Source organism: Ahaetulla prasina, chromosome 1, assembly GCF_028640845.1.
Source record: "Ahaetulla prasina isolate Xishuangbanna chromosome 1, ASM2864084v1, whole genome shotgun sequence".
NCBI lineage: Eukaryota > Metazoa > Chordata > Lepidosauria > Squamata > Colubridae > Ahaetulla > Ahaetulla prasina.
This window is the reverse complement of record NC_080539.1, coordinates 28,538,537-28,551,285: the sequence shown is the minus strand read 5'-3', so window position 1 is coordinate 28,551,285 and position 12,749 is coordinate 28,538,537. Positions and strand designations below refer to the sequence as shown.

Below are 12,749 nucleotides of genomic sequence, written 5' to 3'. Positions count from 1 at the left end.
TTTCATTGTATACATGATGTACAATGACAATAAAGGCTATACTAACAAATTTATATTATTTTGGAAAAGTAAAAAGTTGAGATCTGATGCTAATGCTTTATTCAATCTACTGCAACAGAGACCGTCAGAAGTCAACAAAGAGTCAGAATATTTTATGGTGGGCTACAGATGGAACCAGAAACAAGAGCAATGGGATTTTTCTTAGTTACTGCTGATGACAACCTAAGAATCTTGTTCACCACCACGGAACATTTCCAGGAAATGTTTTTGCTAAAAGAAACTTTGAATTTGAACCTGCAGTTGCATTTGCTGTTCTACCCCATGTCTAATTTTATAGCATTGATTGGACCAATTCCCTTCCCTGCGCTTGTTCATATGGTGCAAACCATATTATTTTGGGACTCGCAATATAGAGACAAACTCAGCAAAAAAATAAGGACAAAACTAAATTAAATTTCATTTTTATTTTGGAAAGTATCAAGAAACATCTTCCTGGGATATGGATGCTAATAAATACTGTTGAGAACACCCCTTTTAACAACTATGTATCAATAGAAATATAATATAAATAGAAATATCACATATTCAGTTTCAGATCAGGATGCGAAATGCTCCTGATATCAGTATATAAATAAATACAAACAAATGGGTGCAGAGCTGGATTCAAAAATAGTTTTCACAAACACTGAAACCTCTAGCTTGTGAAATCTCTGCTCTCAGTTTCAATCTATGTTTAATGAAATCTCTATAACAATTGTCCATCTTTCTTTGCCTGATATCCCACACAGCATTCTGGGAGTTACAGTTTGAAGAGGTGCTCTGGGACTTTCCATATAGTATAGTATAGTCCTGAACTGGTGTAAATTTCCATAGTTAAAAAACACATTTAATTTAGCAGCATCATTAGAACTCAAAGTGAGATGATTTTTAAGAATGGGAGAGGTGGACTCTTTACATTCAAGAATATAGCTTTCAAATATTTTAGGTGAACAATATGCCTGGTCTTTGGCCACATCAGGATAAAGCAGAGAAATTTTCAAATTAATTTTGGGAACAATAGGATCTGAAGTTGGAAGATTTCACTCAGAAAGGAGGCCCTTCAAGGGTTGAGGCTAGAAGTCCACAGCCTGAGTATCCAGGGGATTCCTGCCTTCTAACCTTGAAATTTCCTGGCAGGGACTCTTGTTCAGCCACCAAATTGCCAGAATATATGGGCAGAGTGATAAAGACACAGTCGAGCTTCTAATGTAGTTGTTTCCCAGATGGAGTTTCTCTATTGAGCCTAATATATGGCAACATGGCAGAAGCTCAGCAGTTAGGATCTTCATTCTTCTTTGAAAGATCTCACAACATCCATGACCCATTTTTCTGTTGGGTTAACACAGGCTGGCGTACCATTCCTTAGCATAAACCTATCAGAAAGTAAGATAATTTTTTACAATTTAAGCTATATTTTTACCAGTTGGGTTCACATAGCATACTAAGCTACAATTTGTTTAAATATGTAGTTTGATTAAAAAAAAACACCAATTGGCTGGGTTTAGAAAAGCATGCTAAGTCCTAAGTCAGCAACCTGCGGCTCTGGAGCCTCATGTGGCTCTTTCACCCCTCTGCTGCAGCTCCCTGTCACCAGTCAGCTCCACATTTGATAGGGCTTTCAGTTAGGATAGGTAGAGAAAAAAGGAAGCCGTGCTAGGAGGAGATACTATGGTGGGGGAACTGGACTTCCATTTGGTTTCAGAACTGAACGGGGGGCTTCTGGTTAGGGTCTTTGTGGCTCTTTGAGTGTTTAAGGTTGCCAACTCCTGTCCTAAGTGATATTATATTTATTAGCTATAGAGTAATGAATGGATTTTATAATACTATACTACAGTAGGGCAGTATTCCTCAACCTTGGAACTTTAAAATGTGTGGACTTCAACTCCCAGAATTTCTCATTCAGCCATGCTCATTGGGGAATTCTGGGAGTTGAAGTCCACATATCATAAAGTCACCAAGGTTGGAAAACACTGCAGTAGGGTATGCACACCTTCAAAAGTTTCAGTCCTTACACAGGCAGAGTATCTCTCTACTGTACATTCAGCATTCTATGCCTTATGCCTATGCTTTTAGACTTTAATTCATTAAAGGAACTGTAAAGGACAACTGTTTCCTAATCTTTTGTCCAATTCCCCGACTTACACTAGAGATGGCAGTCTGCATGTCCCACTGGTGGAGAAAAAACTTTTCACTCGATGCTTCGAAATTTTTCTCTTGGTGTAACTTAGGCAGCAGATGGTTGAATCAAAGCCCACTGTAAGAGATGTTAAAGATGTCAATATTTAGCTTAGCTCAATTATAAAATATCAGTCTTTTTTGTACAAGGACTTTGAGACCTGTTTCTTGAGGTTGACCATTCATCATCTCACTAAACACATTTAAATCTCACAGCTCCAATGGAACCTTCCAGTATCATCTAATATCACAAGACTGGAATAGGTTTGGGAAATACAATTTGTTTCCTTTTTTCTTTTCTTTTCTTTTCTTTTCTTTCTTTCTTTTTTTTTTTTTTGGTCTTCTAGTTATTTAAAATTTGTTTTGACACCTGGTTTAATGACTTAAAATAGATTCATTGATCTTCTAACAGGATTTACTCACCATGCTCCTCCTACTATTTCCCTAGATTTTTGTCTTATAGCAAAGTGACATCTATTAGGGTAGCAAGAGGGGAAATGTGATCTGTATAGCATATTTAAACATATTTCAAGAAGTGCATATGAGACAGCTATTGTTCCCATCAGATGGGGTTTCCATTTAGTCATCACCACCCAGAGCTCTTCCACGAGGGAGATGGATTGTTAAGTTTGATTAGATAGATGATATAGACAGACAGACAGATGATAGAGATAGATAGATAGATAGATAGATAGATAGATAGATAGATAGATAGATAGATAGATAGATAGATAGATAGATAGATAGATAGACAGAGAGACAGAGAGACAGAGAGACAGACAGAGAGATAGATATAGAGTTACAGACAGATAGATGATAAAGATAGACAGACAGACAGATATAGAGAGAGATAGAGATAGAGATAGAGATAGAGTTACAAACAGACAGATGATAGAGACAGACAGACAGACAGACATATAGAGAGAGAGGGGGGAGGGAGGGAGAGAGAGAGAGAGAGATGAGAGAGAAAGAGAGAGAGAGAGATACAGACAGATAGACATATGATAGATATGAACAGACAGACGGACAGATATCAAGGGCTTCTAGCCTACAATAAACATCATTCTCCTTGGTGAAAACTCTAACTAATGTTGCTATTTTTAAATGCATCTAGTGACTCTGATTGTAGAATCTATTAATTCAGAGTTTACCAAACTGAGATTCCTAACCACTGGGTGATTTCTATTTAAATGAACTAGCACCTTTTAAAATGTCACTATTATGAAGAAATACAATAGCTGTCTAATCTTTTAAAGATGTTTCTATGTTACTTTCAGGCATATTCCTGAAGAACTGTGTTGCTCTCAATTAATATCTCTCCTCACATGCTATCCTATCAATTACATCATCCACAATTATACATTTGTTTGTTAGGTTCAGATTGACATTCATTTAGCTCTAAGTTAACTCACAGGCATCAGTTACAGGCAGAGAGATGGAGGCCACAAGAAAGAGAAACATGAAGGCTACCACTGAGATCTTCATGATGAGCAAAGTTGAAGAGCAGACTCAGGAGTGTTGAAAATGCTGTCTCCTTTGTTTGATGCTCACTATTCCTGAACTCTCCTTTTATACAACTTTCTGGTTATGTTTATAGGGAAGCTTACATGTTTTTACTCATAAGGGAAAATACCAGAAAACCAGTCGTGAGAAACAGAATTGATATCATGGGACAACTGATGGAAACAAAAAAAGAGAAGTTTCGGAGGAACACCTTATGAAACCATAGAAAGTAGCCAAAGACATCTTTTCTTGTGAAAGATTATTTCTACGCCTCTCAGTGATTGGTGGTATGGCAACCATATTCAAAAACTAAGAATGAAATCATTCCAAAGGGTTTTTTTTCTTCTATTTATGGTGGTCACAGAAAAAAATGAGAAAAAACTATCTTTTAGGTCAGTGCTGACATAGACTCCCTAAATCCAAAGGAAGGACCAATATATTTAAATAAAAATGTATCCTTCTATCAAATACACCAAGGAAGGATACAGACCAATGGGGAAGCTAACCAGATGTAAGGCATTTGTAACAAGAGGGTGTTCTTGGTCTAACAGATGCCAGTTCAGAACAAGAACACCTTTTGTACAATTTTTCTTCTAAGCTTGATTAAAACTCCTATCTGCCTTCCATCTGTGAAAGAGGGATTCCTCTGCACCATCCAAGTCTCACCATGTTGGGATTTCTTGTCTCTGGGAATTCCCTGGATGTATTTTGGCAACCAGAGGTAAAAATCAGATGTGGACTAGAGCTCCCTTTGAGATTCAAAGTTGACTACTTATATCTGGTAAAGCCTTTAATTTTCAGTTTCTTGTAAGATAAGCTAAAATAATTCAAAGTTTTCAGAGACACAGTTCTTACTCATAGGACCTCTCCTCCTTCTGTTTTAGGTTATATGAAACAATCTAGACAACAACACAAATATGGACATTTTATCCCGATGTTAAGAATATTGCCCTCAATGGATGGAATTAAAATTAGTGATGATGACAATGATGACAATTGAGTCCAAAATTTCTGTTGAGACAAGTACAACCTTTTTTGCCACAGATGGGATGCCCTATGCACGGTCACTCACGCCCTCGTGACGTCTCGCCTGGATTACTGCAATGCTCTTTACATGGGGCTCCCCTTGAAGGGCATCCGGAGGCTGCAGTTAGTTCAGAATGCGGCTGCGCGGGTTATAGAGGGAGCCCCTCGTGGCTCCCGTATGACACCAATCCTGCGCAGACTGCACTGGCTACCTGTGGCCTTCCGGGTGCGCTTCAAGGTTTTGGTAACCACCTTCAAAGCGCTCCATGGCATAGGGCCGGGTTATCTACGGGACCGCCTACTGCTACCGAATACCTCTCACCGACCCGTGCGCTCTCACAGAGAGGGACTCCTCAGGGTGCCGTCAGCTAGGCAGTGTCATCTGGCGACGCCCAGGGGAAGGGCCTTCTCTGTGGGGGCTCCCACCCTCTGGAATGAACTCCCCCCAGGACTCCGTCAACTTCCGGACCTCCGGACCTTCCGTCGCGAGCTCAAGACACATTTATTCATCTGTGCAGGACTGGACTAGATTTTAAATTTATAGGGGTCTTAATTGGTTTTTAATATTTATATTTATATTTTTAATAATTTGGCATTAGAATAAGTTTTTTAATGGTTATCTTAATTTGTACATAAATGTTTTATTTGCCTGTGAACCGCCCTGAGTCCTTCAGGAGATAGGGCGGTATACAAATATGAATAAATAAATAAATAAATAAATAAATGTCAAGTGAATCCCTGCAGTTGTTAAGTTAGTAATATGCTTGTTAAGTGAATCTGGCTTCTCCACTGACTTTTCCTGACAGAAGGTTGCAAAAGATGACCCCTTGATCCTGGGGACACTACAACGGTCATAAATATGAAGCAGTTGCCAAGCATCCAAATTTTGATCATGTGACCATGGGGATGTTGCCATAGTCATAAATGTGAAAAATGGTCATGTCACTTTTTTCAGTGCTGTTGTAATTTCAAACAGTCACTAAAGCAGTGGTTCTCAACCTTCATAGTGCTGCGACCCCTTTAATACAATTCCCCACAATGTGGCGACCCCTTTAATACAATTCCTCATGACGTGGCGACCCCAACCATAAAATTATTTTCGTTTTGAATTTATCGCGCCTGAAGCCGTATTGGCTAGCGATCTGAACTGCTTGCGATGGCCTTGAGGACGGAGGCATTAAAGCGGAGACTCCCCCCCTATTAAGTTTATCACGCCTGAAGCCAGATTAGGCTAGCGGTTGGGAGTGATTGCAACTGGCTTGAGAGGGAGACGTCAGAGCAAAGATTTCTCTCTTTTTTAATTCATCGCGCCTGAAGCCGAATTCGGCTAGCGATTTGAAGGGCCTGCAGCTGGCTTGTGGAGTCAACCATTGAGCGCGATTCTTCGACTCGCAAGTATACTTCCTATATTTCCAATGGCCTTAGGCGACCCCTGGCAAATCGTCATTCAACCCCCAACGGGGTCCCGATGCACAGGTTGAGAACCGCTGCACTAAAGGAATAGTTGTAAATCGAGAACTACCTGTATTTTTTAAAATTCTTTCTTTAACAATTTAAGTCACTGCCATGTTACCAAAAAATTATATGTGACTGTCTTTTTGAAAGCTTCTAGAGAAAACTAACTTGCATTGGCCTAAATGAGGGACTGAATATCTGGAAGGGCACCATATGGCCTTTGCTTAATGGTGGGATTTAGCCGGTTCACATTAGTTCAGGTGAACTGGTTGTTAAATTACCCACCCACCCCCAGTATCAAAGTGGATCCTGAGTGCTGAATAGAATAGAATAGAATAGAATAGAATAGAATAGAATAGAATAGAATAGAATAGAATAGAATTCTTTATTGGCCAAGTGTGATTGGACAAACAAGGAATTTTTCTTGGTGCATGTGTTCTCAGTGTACATAAATCTGAAAGATACATTCATCAAGAATCATAAGGTACAACATTTAATGATAGTCATAAGGTACAAATAAGCAATCAAATCATATTAGGAAACAGTCAATATAAATCGTAAGGATACAAGCAATAAAGTTATAGTCATGCAGTCATAAGTGGGAGGAGATGGGTGATAGAACGATGAGAAGACTAATAGTAATAGTAATGCAGACTTAGTGAATAGTTTGACAGTGTTGAGGGAATTATTTGTTTAGCAGAGTGATGGCGTTCGGGGAAAAATTGTTCTTGTGTCTAGTTGTTCTGGTGTGCAGTGCTCTATAGCGTCATTTTGAGGGTAGGAGTTGAAACAGTTTATGTCCAGGATGTGAGGGGTCTGTAAATATTTTCACAGCCCTCTTATTGACTTGTGCAGTATATAGGTCCTCAATGGAAGGCAGATTGGTAGCAATTGTTTTTTCTGCAGTTCTAATTATCCTTATCAATGGAGTGAGGGAAGAAGACCGCTTTCCCTCTTTCTTCTCCCTGCTCCTCCTTCTTCCCTCATGCCAGCTACTCTGTTGCCCATTTCTCCATTGCAGCACAGCACCCAGGATCCACTTTGATAGCGGTGGGGTAATTTAACGATTGATTCACCCAGGGTCAGGTTGGCCATTGCGGGAGGCTCATCCTGCATATGCAGAGGAGCTGGAGGATGGGGATGGGCCATGCCTCCCACGAAAACCAACTTGACCCCAGGTCAACCAGTTGTTAAATTATTTGAATCCAACCACTGCCTTTGCTGAATATTTTACAGATGCACGAAGAAACCACTGACCAACTAAATAATTCTTGTCAAGCATTTTACTTGAAGTGGTAGCTTTCTATAAGAAACTTGTGAATTATTCACTGGAAATTTTTAAGAAAATGTTGGATAGCCATCTGTCTGAAATTGTGTAGGGTTTCCTGCCTGGGCAGGGGGTTGGACTAGAAGACCTCGAAGGTCCCTTCCAACTCTGTTATTATGTATTTTTTATAGACAATTCTGCCAAATATGCAAATCCTAATCTACAGAATACAGCAGTTCAGAAAATCTGTCCCATGTGTTTTTACTTTGGGAAAGATATTGGTAGTCCTTGATTTATGACCACAACTGAACCCCAAATTTCCATTGCTAAGTGAAACATTTTTAAGTGATATTTGACCCATTTTACAACCTTTCTTGCCACAATTGTTAAGTGAATCACTGCAGTTGTTAAGTTAGTAACATGGTTGTTAAGTGAATCTGGCTTCCCTATTGACTTTGCTTGTCAGAAGGTCACAAAAGGGGATCACATGTCCCCGGGATCCTGCAACCATCATAAATATGAATCAGTTGCCAAGTGCCCAAATTTTGATCACATGACCATGGGGATGCTGCAACGGTTGCAAGTGTGAAAAATGGTCATAAGTCACTTTTTTCAGTGCCGTTGTGAACTTTGAGAAGTCATTAAATGAATTTGTCATAAAATGACAAAATTAGTAGACCAAAGGAATGCTGTCGATATAATTTACTTGGACTTCAGTAAAGCATTTGATAAAGTAGACCATAACCTACTACTAGATAAAGTAGAAAAATGTGGGTTTGACAACACCACCACCAGATGGATTTGTAACTGGCTGACCAACCGCACTCAACGTGTAGTCCTCAACGGAACTACATCCACATGGAGGGAAGTATGCAGTGGAGTACCCCAAGGCTCTGTTTTAGGCCCAGTACTCTTCAACATCTTCATCAATGACTTGGACGAGGGGATAGATGGGGAACTCATCAATTTGCAGATGACACCAAGCTGGCAGGAATAGCCAACACTCCAGAAGATAGGCTCAAGTTACAGAAAGATCTTGACAGACTTGAACATTGGGCGCTATCTAACAAAATGAAATTCAACAGTGAAAAAAGTAAGGTTCTACATTTAGGCCAAAAAAACAAAATGCACCAGTACCGTATATGTGGTACTTGCTCAATAGTAGTACCTGTGAGAGGGATCTTGGAGTCCTAGTGGATAACCATTTAGATATGAGCCAGCAGTGTGCAGCAGCTGTTAAAAAAGCCAACACAGTTCTGAGCTGCATAAACAGAGGGATAGAATCAAGATCACGTGAAGTGTTAGTGCCACTTTATAATGCCTTGGTAAGGCCACACTTGGAATATTGCATCCAGTTTTGGTCGCCACGATGTAAAAAAGATGTTGAGACTCTAGAAAGAGTGCAGAGAAGAGCAACAAAGATGATTAGGGGACTGGAGGATAAAACATATGAAGAACGGTTGCAGGAACTGGGTATGTCTAGTTTAACAAAAAGAAGGACTAGGGGAGACATGATAGCTGTGTTCCAATATCTTAGGGGCTGCCACAAAGAAGAGGGAGTCAGACTGTTCACCAAAGCACCTGAGGGTAGAACAAGAAGCAATGGGTGGAAACTGATCAAAGAAAGAAGCAACTTAGAACTAAGGAGAAATTTCCTGACAGTTAGAACAATTAATCAGTGGAACGACTTGCCTGCAGAAGTTGTGAATGCTCCAACACTGGAAATTTTTAAGAAAATGTTGGATAACCATCTGACTGAGATGGTGTAGGGTTTCCTGCCTGGGCAGGGGGTTGGACTAGAAGGCCTCCAAGGTCCCTTCCAACTCTGATGTTATGTTATGTTATGTTAATCGTTGTAAGTCAAGTACTACCTGTATTCTTAATATTTCTTGCTTTGGTTTTTTTTTATAGTAACCCAGAAAACAAATTGGCTTCACAAAATAAAACAGTATATATTCACGAACAGCCAGTTAACAAAGATTTGAGATGTAATGTTATGGCTTTACCTGTGTTTTAATATAAGTCCACACAATAAAACTTTAATTAAATACCAATGAGTTAGCTCTCAGCCAGTATCACTGAACTAGGCTAGCCTTTATAGCCTTAATAAAATATTACCAATTCATCAAATTCATATATACATTCTTAAGATACAACACTCAATTCAAATATGGAGAATGGGCAAAGAGTCAAGAAAAAGTGTAATCTACAAAACATACAGCCCATCAAGAACAGCTTTGCTTTGCTGGCTGAGAAATTCTGGGAGTTGAAGTCCACAAGTCTTAAAGTTGCCAAGGTTGGAGACCACCGATTTAGAAAATATATTGATGAAAGAAAAAGATGAATGGCAGACTAGTAGCTTTACATGTCTGGATATGAAGAAGTGCAATTCAAGAATAGCAGGAGGAAAAGTCCCTATCTGAAATGCAAAGCAATTAGGGAATGTACATCTTTTCTCTATCTTCAAAAGCAGGAACAATCATATACTTCCTATATCACTAGCTGATGTAGTTCTCAGCCTGAATTGTCCTAGGATGAGGCTTCATCAGTCTGCACACTTCAAATAACTAGCGAAAAGAGTAATTACTTGGGCTTATTTCTAAAATAAATCTGTAGTTCTGTCATCTGCAAACCTCTAGCCCAGAGCTCCATGTTTCAGATAAACATGTAAGGCTGTCATTCTGTCATTCTTTTCCCCAGGAACTTCAAACACTGTCGTTAAAATAACTGCAGCAAGATAATTGTATGAAGAATGATGGATGAATAATGAAATTCCCACAATAGAAGAATTCATTGTAAAATGTCACCATTTGCAGAAATGATGAAAGTGACTCGTTTGATCAGAGGGCAAACAACAAACTTTTCTGCAAGATAGGATGTGGATTTTTTTGCTGAAAGAAGAAAAAATGAGTTGATGATTTATGAATCTGAACATTAACAGAATAAGAACAGAGTTGAAATGGACCTTCGAGGCCTTCTAGTCCAACCATCCATCCGAGCAGGAGATTTTATACCAGTGGTGGGTTGCTCCTGGTTCGGTCCAGTTCTTGCGAACCTGCAGTAAAAGCAGCGGGAGGCTCCGCCCACCCGCCTCAACATCATCATGGACAATCTGTGCGTGCACACATGAGTGAAGTGAGCGTGCATGTGCGCTCCCGTTGCAAACCGGTAGTAAAGGCAAGTAGAACCCACCCCTGTCTTATACCATTCTGGGAAAATGGCTATCCAATCTTTTTAAAATCTCCAGTGCTGGAGCACCTGCAACTTCTGGAGGTAAGCCATTTCACTGATTAATTTATCTCACTGACAGGAAATTTATCCTGAGTTCTAGGTTGGATCTCTCCTTGATAAGTTTCCAACCATTACTTTTTCTCCTGCCCTCAGGTGCTCTTCTTCTCCATGACAGCCCCTCAAATATTGGAAGATTGCTGTCATGTTGCTCCTAGTCTTTGTTTTTATAAGAATAGTTATACCCAATTCCTGCAACAGAAAACAATAACAGAATTGGAAGGGATCTTGGAGTTCCAACCCCCGGATTAGGCAAGAAACCCTACACCACTTCAGACAAATGGTTATCCAACCTCTTCTTAAAAGCTTCCAGTGTTGGAGCATTGGAACATCTTCCAGTGTTGGAACATCCTACAACATCTTGAGTCTCCAAAGACCTATGCAAGGGTCCTTTTTGTAGACTTTAGTTCAGCATTCAATACCATCATTCCAGACATTCTTCTAACTAAGCTAAACCAGCTACAGGTACAGGAACAGACTTGTAAGTGGATCACAAGCTTCCTAACAAACAGGAAGCAGCAGGTGAAGCTAAGCAAGATCACATCAAATACCTGTACAATTAGCACAGGGGCCCCCCAAGGCTGTGTGCTCTCCCCACTTCTCTTCTCTCTGTATACCAATGACTGCATCTCCAATGATCCATTTGTTAAGCTACTGAAGTTCGCAGATGACACAACAGTGATTGGTCTCATTCAAGACAATGACGAATCCGCATATAGATGAGAGGTCGAACGACTAGCCTTGTGGTGCAACCAAAACAATCTGGAACTGAACACACTCAAAACCGTAGAAATGGTGGTAGACTTTAGGAAAAACCCTTCCATACTTCCACCTCTCACAATACTTGACAACACAGTATCAACAGTAGAAACCTTCAAATTTCTGGGTTCTATCATATCGCAAGATCTCAAATGGACAGCTAACATCAAAAACATCATTAAAAAAGGACAACAAAGAATGTTCTTTCTGAGCCAACTCAGTAAGCTCAAACTGCCCAAGGAGCTGCTGATCCAATTCTACAGAGGAATTATTGAGTCTGTCATTTGCACCTCTATAACTGTCTGGTTCGGTTCTGCAACCCAACAAGAAAAACACAGACTTCAGAGGATAATTAGAACTGCAGAAAAAATAATTGCTACCAACTTGCCTTCCATTGGGGACCTGTATACTGCACGAATCAAGAAGAGGGCCGTGAAAATATTTGCAGATCCCTCGCATCCTGGACATAAACTGTTTCAACTCCTACCCTCAAAACGACGCTATAGAGCACTGCACACCCGAACAAGTAGTCACAAGAACAGTTTTTCCGAAGGCCATCACTCTGCTAAACAAATAATTCCCTCAACACTGTCAGACTATTTACTGAATCTGCACTACTATTAATCGTTTCATAGTTCCCATCACCAATCTCTTTCCACTTATGACTGTATGACTATAACTTGTTGCTGGCAATCCTTATGATTTATATTGATATATTGATCATCAATTGTGTTGTAAATGTTGTACCTTGATGAACGTATCTTTTCTTTTATGTACACTGAGAGCATATGCACCAAGACAAATTCCTTGTGTGTCCAATCACACTTGGCCAATAAAATTCTATTCTATTCTATTCACGACTTCAGGAGGCAAGTTGTTCCACTGATTAATTGTTCTAACTGTCAGGAAATTTCTCCTTAGTACTAGGTTGCTTCTCTCCTTGATTAGTTTTCCATCCATTGCTTCTTGTTCAGCCTTGATGTGCTTTGGAGAATAGCTTGACTCCCTCTTCTTTGTGGCAGCCCCTGAGATATTGGAACACTGCTATCATGTCTCCCCTAGTCCTTCTTTTCATTAAACTAGACATACCCAGTTCCTGCAACCGTTCTTCATATGTTTTAGCCTCCAATCCCCTAATCATCTTTGTTGCTCTTCTCTGCACTCTTTCTAGAGTCTCCACATCTTTTTTACATTGTAATGACCAAAAGTAAATGCAGTATTCCTAGTGTGGCCTTAC

The 12,749-nt window shown here is 39.8% G+C and overlaps 1 protein-coding gene across 1 annotated transcript; it reads right to left on the bottom strand.

The window, feature by feature from the left end:
- Positions 1–352: 352 nt before the first annotated feature.
- On the bottom strand, positions 353–3,760 carry LOC131188921 (C-C motif chemokine 4-like). Its single transcript, XM_058164596.1, has 3 exons — positions 3,627–3,760; positions 2,182–2,293; positions 353–1,412 (listed from the first exon to the last, which is right to left on the bottom strand). The coding sequence occupies exons 1-3, from the start codon at positions 3,697–3,699 to the stop codon at positions 1,325–1,327; spliced, it is 273 nt and encodes a 90-aa protein (XP_058020579.1). The 5' UTR covers positions 3,700–3,760; the 3' UTR covers positions 353–1,324.
- Between the last annotated feature and the right edge of the window lie 8,989 nt (positions 3,761–12,749).